This window comes from Xiphophorus hellerii, chromosome 13 (assembly GCF_003331165.1).
Source record: "Xiphophorus hellerii strain 12219 chromosome 13, Xiphophorus_hellerii-4.1, whole genome shotgun sequence".
NCBI classification, from domain to species: domain Eukaryota; kingdom Metazoa; phylum Chordata; class Actinopteri; order Cyprinodontiformes; family Poeciliidae; genus Xiphophorus; species Xiphophorus hellerii.
In genome coordinates, this window is record NC_045684.1 from 11,816,263 (window position 1) to 11,830,093 (window position 13,831).

A 13,831-nucleotide genomic window follows, 5' to 3' on the forward strand; every position below is an offset into this window, starting at 1 on the left:
TAATATAACCAGTAATTGCTGCCATACAATGCATTTGGTTTTTCATAGCAGTTATTGTTTAAAAGCTAACAATAGTCAACAAAAAGTCAAAGTTTACAAAATCACTTCAAGGTGAAGCTATTCCAAACATTAAATTTATCTCAGGCAAGTACTTGTATGTAAGGGGAGAGAGATCTTACTATAATTACAACCCAGTGTTTTATATCAATTACTTTTGGTTATATCACCATGGTAACACTCTACAACAGACCTGAGGACTTTTCGTACCAGAGCTATTTGGTTCAGTTTTAGTAAATTGAAGTTTGTTCACTTCATTTTTGCCTGAAAACTCTGTTGGAGACCAAATAAGCAATCTCTGGTCCACTTGCTTATTATAGGAATACAGCCTAACTGCCAAGAAAACCAGAGAAAGGAAGTGATATCTCTTGATTTAAAAACATAAGTGTGATGTGAAATCTGTTAAAATCTTTCTCTGTAGCCGTAGTCTCTCCCTCTATGCCATATTTTTGTTGCACACCTCACCTGCTGCTCATACTGGGCAGCTTCTTGTGAGAGTGCCCCTAGCTGCATGACATTCTCAAGGTGGTTTGACCCACTTTCAAAAGTGCAGTGTTGGCATTCTCTTTCCAATCGAACTGAGAGCCGTTCACTATTCTGGTGCGAAAATACCCTTAGAATTCCTGTAAGATGAATCTTGTAAAGGGATGTAAAAGTTACAGATTGTAAATAATGAAAGCCTGTGCAGTGTGTCCCGAAGAGCAGATACACAAACCTGCTGTGAAATATTCTATCATTAGGATTTTAAATTCCTAAAAGTTTCTTTGTTTACTCTCTGCTCTTCATTTTATTCCTTTAAGTAATGTTTCCACTAAGGGTGTTTTCACACCTTATAGTCTGGTAGACTCAGTTTGATTGGGGACCAAAATTGCAACATTTGCTGCATTTTCAGCTGCTGTGATTTGTTTTAACACTTAACTGTGTCAGACAAACCAAACTCTTTGAGCAACCTGTTCACTCCCTCACTTGCACCAAGTACTACTGGAGAAAATGATACGAAAACCTCTGAAGGACCAGAGTTTATTTTTTGGTTGGTGTGCATCCGAGTTCGATTTTGCATTCACGCCTCCACGAATGAGCCAGACTGTCCAGGCAAACGAACTAGAGTTCAATTAAAGTGAACTAAACTGGGTTGGTGTGAATGCATCCTAAATTTAGATCATTTTAACAGTGTATTTGAAAGTAAGCACTATAAAACACAATATAAATGCTAACTGATCCTGTTGTAAAGCTAAAAGTGCTACACCAGTTGTATTTTCTGGGGTAGATTTCTATTATTATGTGATTGACTCAAATTTCTGCAGTCAAGGATAAAAGAATTGTCCCAAAAAATAACAGTTCATGCAGTTTGCCATTTTGCTTTAAGGCCTTCTTACAGTTTTTCTGTTGTAGTTGTGTGTTGGATTCATTTTTGACCTCTTTTTCCTATTTTACCTGTCTCTATTTATACAGTTGAAGGTCGGAGAAAGAGGGCTGGACGGCCAAGAAGGGAGAGAAGCCACTTCAAAAGAAGGAGACCTTCCCCCTCACTGTTGTCCCCATCCCCTATTCCCCTCTTCATTCCTATCCCATTCCCATCAAAGAAATCTACTTGATATACCCAACAATCATCCACACCCCCTAAAGATCTGATGGATCAGAAGGTTCAGGGGCAAACTGCAACACCACCCCCACTTCTCTCTGCTGCTGTCTCAGCGGAGCGAGAGAAGGAGGGAGGAGGTGGAAAAAAGGAAGAAGAGAATGAAAAGAAGCAAGAGAGGGAGAAAGAGGGAACTGCTGCCGGTCCTCCTGGCACAGGTGGACCAGGAGACCCCGGAGGGGACCAGTCCCTTTTCTCCATCACGGAGAGCAGCTTGTCCGAGGGAAACGTCAAGCTTAAGATTGGGCTGCAGGCAAAACGCATGAAGAAGCCCCCGAAGAGCTTGGAGAACTACGTGTGCCGACCCGCCTTCCGGGCCACCGTGAGGCACACGAGTCGTGGAGGAAGCAGCGTCCGTGGAAACCGGGCGGTGGCCGCCGGCGATGGCGCTAGTGGTCAGAACCAAAGCCCTTCAAAGAGCCAAGGGAAGGAGAGGGAAAAGAGTCCAAGTTTGAAAAAAACACCAGCTACATCATCTTCACTAGCCCCCTCTGGTAAAGCTATTACTCCGTCTTCTCCGGCTGCTCCTCCTGGTATCACAAAGACTCCATCGCCCTCCCAAGTAAATGGCGGGAGTGCACCAGCTAAAAAGGTAAGAGCAGACAAGCTTCAAACTTTGTGTTTTAAGTTCAAATACACACAGTTTGATCTAAATTGTTGTGTTTAAGTTGTATTAAAGGGAATTGCTTCAATGCTTTGTATGTGTTTGAAAACACAGTAGCTTCACAGTGTAGTAAAATAACACAATATTTAATCAATATTTACTCACCATTCATGTTCTAGACTTCAGTCTGTCTTATATTCTTGTTCAAGATAAAAGTTGTAGTCCTGCTTTATAAACTTGAACATCATAATTTTTAGTGACTAGTGTTTTAGCTGCTCTCAACTTACTAGGCACATAAGGATGCAGCAGCATCTAACGTCCTTATTTTAACATGAACCTCATTGTAAAGGTTAAATACAGTTTGATTTTTAGGAAAAATACAGATTTGCTAGATCATCAAAATAATTGACACCGCTAATAATAATTTTTCAATCTGTGCGCACTAAAATAGAATGTAATAAAAATACAAAAACATTTCTGCAGCTGCCCGCCTAACTAGAAGGTGGGCTGGAATCACAGACAGGAAACCGATACCAAGTATTGTGAGTTCATTTTAGTCAGGGAATTAGTCACGGATCATTTTAATCAGGACATTTTTACTAAATTGTGCTCAAAGTTGTGCTTATTTATCTTCCGTGAAATATTTTTTTGGAGCGGAAAGACGAAGCTGACTTAGAAATTACTGTGTTATTCCACAAACAAAGAGAGGGACTTAAATTGCTCTTTAGATTTCATTGTGTTCGCAGTTGGTCTGCCTCTATTCATCATGTCACTCCTCCAATCTTCGTCCGTCTGTTCCAACTCGTCTCTGTCCCTTCCACTGCCGCTGCTTTCCAACCCCCCAATTCCCACATGACCCCTCTCAATACCTCTCCCTTACTGTCCCCAATCTGACCTCACTCTGTAGCTCCTCCCTACTTTCATGACCAAACATGTGCAGCAGAAGTGGGTTGAAAATTTGGTCACTGAAAATAAAATTCATTTTGCCTTTTGTAGGAGGGAGATATGGCTTAAGCAATATATAAATTTCTTGTTTTACTAATTTAGACTTCCAATGTTACTCAGTTTGTTCCTCAGTTTTTTTCCTTAAAAAATTACAATTGTCTTTAAATAATGTCTTTTATTTGAATAATTCCTTCTGTGAGTTGACCTGAATTCAAAGTTGAAATGAATAGAAGCTGTAAAACACGCTTGACAAGCAAGATGGTAGTTCTTCAATGGGTTAAGATTGCTCTGGAAGCCCAAGGAGTGCGGTGGTGAAAAAATATTAAGATTTTCCAAAAATGTAATCTTTAAAAACAGAAATTTTGATTAAGATCGATTTATCACCTACATTGGACACAATGACAATGCCCAAAATACTAAAGGTGACAGAGTGTAGGAAAAGAGAGGAAATCAGAAAGAGAAGAAAGAATAAAATATTTATATTTTGCATACAGTACAGACCAAAAGTTTGGACACACTTTCTTATTGAATTCAATGAGAAGGTGTGCCCAAACTTTTGGTCTGTACTGTATATGCTGTGTTTGTTATTATTATTGCCTTTGCAAGAATGTTTAATATTTTGCAACCCTAGACTGGGACGGACATTCTCCTTCCAGCTTTGTACAATCAAAACTACAATGGAATGGCTTAGCTTGAAAAACATATATATTTCAGTGGCCCAGTCAAAGTTCAGGCCTTATTACAATTTGTAAACTGTGGTAAAACCTGGAAAGTAACATCTGAAAAAAAAGTACTTGCCATTCCATGTGACTGAGCTGGTTCTATTTTGAAAAGAACAGCTGGATAAAGATAATTACAGCATTTAGAAACTGAAAGAGCTTAAACACTCGCAGCTGTAATTCCAGTAAAATCCTCTTCCTCAACATAATGACTCAGGTTCCTAAATATAAACGCACGCCACACTTTCCAGATTTTTATTTGTAAAAACTGTCAGAAAAACATGCATCTTTTTCTTTCCAGGTTCAGCATTTACATGCTACTTTGTGTCTGTCGCCATCACTTACATGTATGTTATTTTTCATGCAGGGTCCATCAAAGGTAGACTGCAAGGCCGATTCAAAGTCGGATACAAAGTCAGTTACTACCACATCAGAAAGACCCCTCAACCTTCACCGACCGCCGCCAGACAATAAAACTCATTCCTCTGGGAAGAAAACACCGACTCCACAACCCAACTCAAGGACATCTTCACCTTCTTCGCCACCAACTGCATCAAAAGAGCCGACCTTTGAAGGCATCAAACCTCCTCATTACACTTACAGCATGGAAGGTCAGCGAGACAAGGACAAAGGTGTCCAGAGTTGTGGACCACCCACTGTCACTGAGAAATTAGCCCAGCTTATAGCAACCTGCCCACCGTCAAAGACTCCTAAGCCAACTAAACCCACAAAAACAGATCCAAATCCTCCTCTTCCAAGCTCAGGCTTCATGGCTCCGACAGCCAAGCAGCGAGACAGGGCAATGGCTAATAGGAACACATATTCAAGACTAATGCACCTTTCGCCTCCACCGCCGGTGTCCAGACCTCCTGGTCGGCCTTATGGCTCCAGGAACAGAGATGGCGTCCCAGAAAATTCACCCACCCTTATGCAGTTGAGGAAGGAGGACTCAGATGGGGCTGGGAAAGCTATTGTTACCAACATCAACAACAGTATTGCTATAGGCAACAGCAGAAGTCGCAGTAGCAGCCCTGCATTCACTCACAGCCGCCCCACAGTCTTATCTAAGGATACTAACTACGACGGCAGCAACAGCTCTAGTGGTCTATCCAAGTCACTGTCACGTGGCACTCACAGCTTGCCATCTTCTCCATCTTGCCTAGTTTCTTCATCTTCCTCCTCCATCTCAGCTGAACAGAGGACAGTGACTGCAGTAAGTCACCTGGGCTCCCCTGCTCCCTCACAAGGACACCACACTCAGGAGGCCCTGGCCCTGGCAGAGGAAAGTAGGGCAGGTGAGAGGGAGCAGGGCAGCGACAGCCCCAGAGACCTAAACAAGTGCCCTCCTACAGCAAGAATAGGAAAACCAGAGGGAAAAGATAAAGTGGGAAGTAATCAATCACTGCATGTGGAGAGGGGGAGAAGCTCCAGTCCCAAAAAACGCAGTCCTAACAGGGATAGTAGCCAACCGAGGCGAACCGCCAGTCCTCCTGAACCCAATAGACAAAGGATGCCTTCAGCATCTGAGCCAGATGACGAAGAAAGCCCACCAACGCCCCATAGAGACGATTCACCCGATTCATCCCTGGACTCGCCAGATGAGCAGGATAGTAAACCCCTAAAAAAACGCAGGGGAAGAAAACCTCGCTGGGTTATGAACAAGCCACAGACTCTTCTAGCAAGTCAGGATGGTCTCTTCAATGAGAACAAAACCAGCATGTCTTTGTCTTCAAGTTTAGAAACGCTATCTCCACCGGTAAAAAGACCAGTAGGAAGACCACCAAACCCGAATAAGGTCAAACCAAGCCTCGTGCCACACAGTTCAATGTTGCAGCTGTTTCCACCCCAACCTAAGAAAAGGGGACGGCCAAAGTTCAAAATGCCAAGACTCGATGCCCCAGCTCCTGGGAACCCCTCTTATAAGCTGGCCTCTTCCAAGGTCTTTTCATCTCTTCTGAAGTCCAAAGAAGAGCAGGACCCGCCTGTTCTTCACCCAGAGGTAGACCTAAACCCTCCCAAGCCTATACCTAGAAAACGTGGACGTCCCAAACGCCTCCCTCCGACCTTACCCCAAGAGGGTCAGCCTCCCACATTGGCTCCTGAGGCAGGAGACATGGGAGACAAGCGGTTCTGTAGCAAAGGAAACGGGCAGCTCATTATGAAAACAATTATCGGCAAAATCAATAAGATGAAAAGCGTGAAGCGGAAGCGTATTCTGAATCAAATCCTGTTGGGTCCAAGAACAGAGGAAACTCCTAAAAACAGCACTGTCGGAATGGTTAACTCTACAGAAGCTACTACCCAGTCCTTGTCCTCCCTGGCTGCTTCTTTTGGGGGAAAATTAGGACCGCAAATTAACGTTAGTAAAAAGGGAACAATATACATGGGTAAGAGAAGAGGGCGTAAACCAAAATCTGTATCCAGTCTCACTGCCTCGTCACCAGAACCCTTCCTGTCTCCGAACACCACTTCTCCTCTACATCACCACTCTCAGTCCCAGCAGCACCAACTGTCCTCTGAGGTGTTTCCCTCGCCCTCTCTGTCGCAGTCTAGTGGCGGCCACAGCCCCATCAGTGATGCCAGCTTTGTGGAACCCAGCTCGGTGCACTTTTCCCACTATTCTAGCTCCCATCATAACCACAGCTCATTTTCCTTCCCTCCCCCAATTTTTTCAGTCCCCAGTAAAGTCTTGGGCTCCACGTCGTCCACAGTAGCTTCCCAGAAAAAGTCTTCTTGCCGTGGGTACCCTCATCATCATCATTACAGGCAGCAGTTTCATTATCATAAGCTTTCTCCTCCCAGGCCGCTCCACCCAACCTCCCCTGCTCCTCTCAGCGAGCTAAAGGAAGCCACTCCTTCACCAGTCAGTGAGTCGCACAGTGAGGAGACGGTGCCCAGCGACAGCGGCATAGGAACAGACAACAACAGCACATCTGACCGAGGAGAGAAAGCCGGAGGGACAGCAGGCTTGGGCGGAATCGCTTTGCCAGCAGCAATGGGTGGTGGGTTGTTAATGCCCGGTGTAATGAGCTCAGCAATGGCCCCGGGAATGGGCCTAAACTCCAGAGGCAGGCGCCGCCACTCCGCCGTGCTCATAGAGCACCCCTCACCATCTCCTTCGCCCCATGGAACGAGGTCTTCACCTGATCCCAGGAGGCCGCATCCGGTGGCTCCCACCTCAACGTTGTTGGGACACAAGGAAAAGCACAAGCACAAGTGCAAACGCCGCAACCACGGATGCCCGGGCTATGACAAGATGAAGAGACAGAAGAGGAAACGAAAGAAGAAGTACTTGCAGCTGCGGTCCCGACGGCTTGACCCCGACTTTCTGGCCGAGTTGGACGAGATCGTCGTGATGCTGAGTGAGATACGGATATCACACCGTTCCACAGGGCACCGCCTTGGCAGTGGGATCAGCATGGTGGCAGGAACTAGTCGGATGCCAGGGCTGGGGAGTAGAGCTGCTGGCGGAATCGGGGGACCTAGCGGCCCCCCTCCTCATCATTACGTTCACAGGGACCTCCTCCCCACAATCTTCAGGGTTAACTTTGGCAGGTTTTACTCTCACCCCGCGTACTCCTGTGACCCTTTGCACTATGTCCGTAAACCAGACATGAAGAAGAAACGCGGACGGCCTCCAAAGTTAAGAGAATCCATGTCTGAGGTCCCTTTTGTCCCCGGCCTTGGATTCCCTCTCTCTAGTGGAGGTTTCTACCACCCCTCCTACGGTGTCCCCTACTCCTCAGGGCCCCTGGGGTTGGGCTATTACAGAGGCTTTCCTCCTGCAAACGCCCTATATCCTCACCCCCACCACCAGTCGCCTCACACTGCTCCTTCTCACCACTCCCACCACTCACCATCTTTTCCTCCCCCTCCACCCACATCCTACATGCACCATCACCACCCCTCGCATCTCCTCCTAAACCCCTCAAAGTTCCACAAGAAGAAGCATAAGCTGCTCAGGCAGGAGTACCTGGGCGGAGGGAGGCCCCCCGTCCTGTTCCCACCCATGTCCTCCGAGCTGTCCTTCAACTGGCATCACAAACACAAACACAGGCACAAACACAGAGAGCGGTGCTCTGAGGAAGACCGGGAGGAAGTGCTAAGGAGCGGATCCGCGAGCCGGGTCAGCGCAGGTCTTTCTGACAAAGGAGCTACTAGCAAAGGAGAGCGAGTCGGAGGTCTAGGAATGACCGAGTCGTTACAAAGATGCAGGTTTGGAAGAGATACCTCAGGCACCACTACGAGTAAACAAGCTTCTGCCAACTCCCCCTCCTCCTCCTCATCCTCATCTGCAGAAAGATATAAACGCAAGGAGAGCTCCATGTCCTGTCTAGGACCGTCTAGATTAACGCTGGACAACAGCTCAAAGGGCCATCATGGCGTTGCATCCTGGTTTCGGATGGGCAGCACGGAAGCAGACTACTCTAAGCTTTCACGGAGTCAGATGGCCGTCGGCCAGGGCTCGTTCTCAGATGGACGAGCAGGAGAGCCTGCAGGCTGCTCAGACAGCGAGGATGAAGAGCCTCTCACTCCCACAGAGGATGTAGAAGCTCATGATTCTCCTAATCTGACAAATCTGTTTGCCTCAGCTCTGACACGGACTTCGCTGAAGGGAGGAAGGAGCAGAAAGAGTGAGATAGTTACAGAAAGCTCCAGCTTTTCTCACCTGGATCGTCCAATGAGAAAGGACCGTTCAACATCGGCTGAAAGGAGAGATTTAGGTGAGTCCAGTTTTACTCTGCAAATAGATCCTTGACATGACATGTATGTTATCTTGCCAGAGGAAATTCTTTCCCTTTTAACTAGTTTAATCTGTTCATGATTATATTCTGTACAGTCTATGGTCACTTAATCTCCAAAGAATGATGACTATTAAAATTAATAATTCACTGAAGTGAATAAATGAAAAGACTTAATTCATTTTAAGCCTTTAAGGCATCTTTTTATTTTAGTTTTCTATTTTACAAAGAAACCAAACACATTCCCACAGTTTTAAAGCTGGTAATATAAAAGGAAGACCATTGCTCACCAATTTGTATGTTGGCTAATGTCCTAAATGTCAGTAATGTCGGAATTTTATTGCGAAGACTAGTAATAATAATGGTGAAAAGAATACAGTGGATTAATTCACTCTCTCTCTAAAAACCCTTATGCCTGCCTATTTTAATATACCACATATACTGCAACTCCAAAGAACTGGATTGTCCAACAGTAGTGCGTCAAGTTGCATTTCATCTAAGTGGCTGAAATGCAACTAGCTTCCTAAATTGCTTTTTAAAAAAAAATATTTTATATACAAGTTAGGTGGGGGGAGAAGGCAGAGCAACTATTAACTGCCATTATTCAGAGAGTAAAGGTAAAACTTAAAAAAATGTAAAAATATTTTTATGAAAATGCAAAAGGAGATTAAAAGTGTCAAAGGGTTGTGGGCTAAATAGCTGCTATTTAGGGAAAAAGCAATTATTTAACAAACTTTAGTTATAAGAAGTTTAAAAAAAATTAAATATGAAGCATTTTCTGTCAATTCAGAAGACAGCTTGTGTTTTTTCTGTTTTGTGGAACAGACAGTTTATAAAACCTGACTTTAAAATGTAAAATGTATAAGAAACCCCAAATTTTGTATGAACTTCAAGCTTGTTAATTTAGGCATATTTTTTGATTTTCATGCACTCCCACATGGCACAGCAAGTGGGGCCTAATTTCTTATTTGATCTCCACACATGGGTGAATGTGTGCATCATGAAACCTTTATTGTGTGTGGGAGGTTGTTCTGTGGTTGCTGCTGGAGCCCTACATGCTTCAGTTGTGGCTACAACAAAAAAACTTCTAAAATATAAGTTCTGCATGTGTAGTCCTCACAACTGTCTACCATAGAAAAATTTAAATAAGAACCAAAAGGCAGCTTAAGTTGATTAAAAAGTGTGTATATCTTCTGTAGACACTGAGCATTTGATTTGGTAACTTACAATGTGTGTTTACTTTTAAGAGCTTTGCAAAAGTCTTAATGCTTCTTGAATTGTTCACTATTTTGCCACATGACCCTCAATTTATTAAAGTATTGAATTACTGAAGTGGAAGGAAAAGGATATCTTGTTTTTAAACAGTTTTACAAAGTGCCAGGTACTTTAAGCTGCTTTAAATTTAATACCTTCGAATAAAATCCTGTGCATCCAACTGCCATGTGGAGAAAAGAATGTTAGTGCAAAAGGCTTGAGACTGTGGTAGGGCTACAATAAAAGTTTATTAATGTCTTGGGATGACCCAATCAAAAGCCAGAGCTACATTCAGTTGATAATTGACTTTAAAAAACACTATTTAAAGCAATGTTGTCCATCCAGCTTGGCTGCTGTTACATGGAGGAAAACGGCCAAACTTTGAGTGTCCAGATGTGGAAAGCTGGTCAAGACGTTACTAGACACTTTTTTTTAAAGTTTGACTCCGGAGAGCTGAATAAAAATTTACACATTACCTTTTAGATTCTTATTCCACTGGACAGTGGTGCACTGATTTGTGTTGGTTTATCACATAATTGTTGTAATGTGACAACATGTATTTGGAAGGAGATTGTTTAGTCAGCTGATGCACCATTTTTTTCAGCGATTACTAAAGTAGTTGGAAGTGTTTTGTTAACATATTTATCCCAGATGTTTCTCTCTAAAGACTGCAATCTGAGTCTGTAGATCTGCCCAGCACCTGGATTGAAGTAATGTTGCTAATGTTGCTTATAGGAGCGTAACAAGATCTTGCGATATTGAAACTTTGCAATATTTTTTGTTGAGGTGACAAAAATAAAGGCCTTTTGGCTGCATAAATCTGATCTTTTAAAATGAACCCAATATTATGTCATTACACCCAAAGTTGATTGTTCTGAATGCTTAGTTACTTTTACTCTGAATCAAGTGATGCTCTGTGTGAGCAATGGTAAAACGTGTTAATGAGCGTGGCCCTGTGTTTATATGCATGTCTGCTGAGTAAGATGGGACGTTAAAAGGTCCCTGTGGAGGCAGTTCAAAACAAGCCAAGTAATCCTGGATTAGAGCGTAGGACTTGGGGTCAACCGGCAGTCACAGACGGCATGGTGACAGCAGAGGAGTCCAAGAGTAGAGAATCTGGGGAATTGGCCAGAGCACAAGACAAGTAGGGAATGACAGAACAGATAAATACATACCGACAGGGGAGAATGAAATGGAAAAGGCTGGTGTGGACAAAATTGGCAATGCGTACTACTGCATAGCACGATAAAGCTTTATGTTTATATCAACATTGCTTTAAAAAAGCATTTCTGTGCTTAATACTGATTCCTTTGGGATCCGAGATTATTTTGGTGCAGATTAGTCCACTTACAATCTAAAATACGATTATTTTGAATATGGGCAAATATTTCTCCCAGTAACCACCATAAGGGGTTTAATTTTACTTTCAGCTCATGAAAATCTGTTCTCACTAGAACAAGTAGATTAATTTAATCTAAGATTGGTGCAATGCAGAATTGAGACACTGAGTTTCTTACAGAATCTTGTTTAACTTGGACTGGAAAAAACTAAGCTGGAAAATTCTAGAGATGAGCAAATATGGCACCAAAAAAAAGTTCTGGAAAAAATCTGAATTTTTTCTGTATGTCTTAAGATAATTGCACCAGCAGCTCCCAAACTTGTACAGAGGATCAAACTTAGAGCAAGTCCAACATTGAGCAGTTCTGAGCATTCCTCCTGGATTGTACCCAGCTGGCTGTCATAGCAACAGATATGTGCTGAACTTTCACCCCTCCACCCATACATTTTCGGGATTTAGGCAAATTCCTTTATAAACAATTTGGATTACATGTAATATTGCTTTTAACTTCAAATCTTGTTACCACTCCTGTTCATGTTTATTTAGCTGTTATTGTACTTTGCAGCAGATTATAATCTTTTTAAATAGTCTGGCTTTGGGCAGATTTCATTTATTAAATGTTGGGAGGAAAAACACAGGAAAGTAATCTTTTTCAAATGTTTTTTTTCATAAAGTAAGATGTAGCTTACTGTCAATCATCATTTTATTTAATTAAAAATAAAGAGGTAAAATTATATTCTCACTGTGTAATACCAAGTACAAACTGTGGTATTTCATGGTATTTATGTAAATATTCAAAGCACTGCTCTTATTAAAATGAGAAAAACAATTTTTCCTGTTGCTCTGTTGCACTGCTGCTCTGTTCTGCTTATATTTTCTCTATTTAGAGCAACAGAAATATAGAAAGTTATTAGCTGGTTATCCACTTGGGTATTTAATATGCCGTTTTAACAGGAGGGGCAGTTTTGGGGCGGCATCTCATCAGGGGTTGGCATGAGACCTCCCACCCCCTCGAAGCAGAAACTCTGCTTGGCCTATTTTTTTTTTTGTCACCAAAATATTTCCAGTCAGTCCAGTTTGTGTGTACACTACACTACACTACATTGCACAACAGAAAGTGGGGGAAGGGTCTGCACTTCGTTATTCAATGCTCAGAGTTTCCTTCAGGCAGTGTCTCTTGCATCTCATCAGAAGGACGTTAAAACATAAGAATGGCGTGAAGGAAAATGGATAAGTTTTTTATTAAAGTAGGTTAAAAAGTATAAAAATTAAACAGTTCTTGCCCTTTTAAAGAATTTAAAAAAGCATGACAGGTGAAGTCAAGATAGAAAAAGGAATTGTGTGAACATTAGTTTACTTTGTATTGTAAAACTTTTTTTATCATTGTATTAATAATGTGCTGTTTATTCTCATGGGATTTGGTTTTAAAAATGTGTTTTTCTTTGATATTTAGTCATGCATATCAAATAATGATTTGATTTTGGTGGGTTTCTGTGTTTGTTTTCCCAGGGGCATCAGTTCAGTCCAGAGGTGTTGCTTTGGCGACTTCCGACGGATCTGAGGGATCTCTGCACAGCCGGCAGCAGCTCCACCACCAGTCCTCTCTCTTTCACTCCCACGTCTCTCCGGGTTCTTCCTGCCTGTCTCCCTCCCAGGACTTCTGCCTGGACGCCTCCCTTTCCCACTGCTCCCATCGGGTTCAGACGTCTAAGCACAGCCTGCATCATGTCAACAAAATCCTGCGTGCCAAAAAGCTGCAGAGACAGGCTCGAACAGGTAACAACGTGGTGAAGAAGAGGGGCCCGGGCCGCCCTAGGAAATACCCGCTGCCCTCCCCTCCTCCTTCTCCGCCCCCTGAGGTGGAGTTAACTCAGACAGTGCACAGGGACGGTGGGGTGGAGCGGCTAGCCGGTCAGAGAGGATGGGAGGAGGATACTGTTACAGATGCTATTGAGTCCGTGGTCCAGGGACAGCATAGAAAAGGTCAGAAGAGGGCACATGTGGAGGCCGAGGGGGATGAAGAAGAGGAAGAGCAAGCTGAAGAAGACCCGGAGGCAGAGGAAGTCGAGGAGCAATTGCCTGACAGAGAGGAGAGCCAGACGAACCTGCCGCAAAGATCCAGAACCGGGACAGGAAGAAGCTGGCCTGCAGAGGAGGAACTTCAGTACATTCAGGGGTATGCCATGCCTTAAAGTTTCAGCTACCAGGGTTTTTAAAACAATATATTTACATTTTGTTGTTCCCTAACTTTTGGTTGTATCTGTAGTTCCACAGAAAGCAAGCCAGATGGTCAGTGCTCCACAGAACTCTCAGGCGCCGTCTCCAAGGAGCAGGCTGCACCCATCAGCAGCCAGCGAGAGAAGAAAGCGGCCCGACTTCCAAAGAAGAAGTTCCAGAAAGCAGGACTGTATTCTGATGTGTACAAGACTGAGGAGTGAGTCCCAAAGAAAACTTACTCAGTGTTTTTTTTCTTCATGATGCTGATATGGTTTTCTACACTTTAAAGGGTTGCTTTTATATTATACAATTGTT

General features: G+C 43.4%; 1 protein-coding gene across 3 annotated transcripts in view; it reads left to right on the forward strand.

Moving 5' to 3' along the window:
• ash1l (ash1 (absent, small, or homeotic)-like (Drosophila)) overlaps nucleotides 1–13,831 on the forward strand; it is a 37,595-nt gene that overhangs the window by 5,762 nt on the left and 18,002 nt on the right. For all 3 annotated transcript variants that reach the window (XM_032580029.1, XM_032580027.1, XM_032580028.1), the window contains 4 exons: nucleotides 1,510–2,288; nucleotides 4,332–8,688; nucleotides 12,809–13,475; nucleotides 13,566–13,733. In XM_032580029.1, the coding sequence (XP_032435920.1) occupies nucleotides 1,689–2,288; nucleotides 4,332–8,688; nucleotides 12,809–13,475; nucleotides 13,566–13,733 (5,792 nt within the window). In that variant the 5' untranslated portion in view covers nucleotides 1,510–1,688. The remainder of the gene's footprint in view (nucleotides 1–1,509; nucleotides 2,289–4,331; nucleotides 8,689–12,808; nucleotides 13,476–13,565; nucleotides 13,734–13,831) is intronic.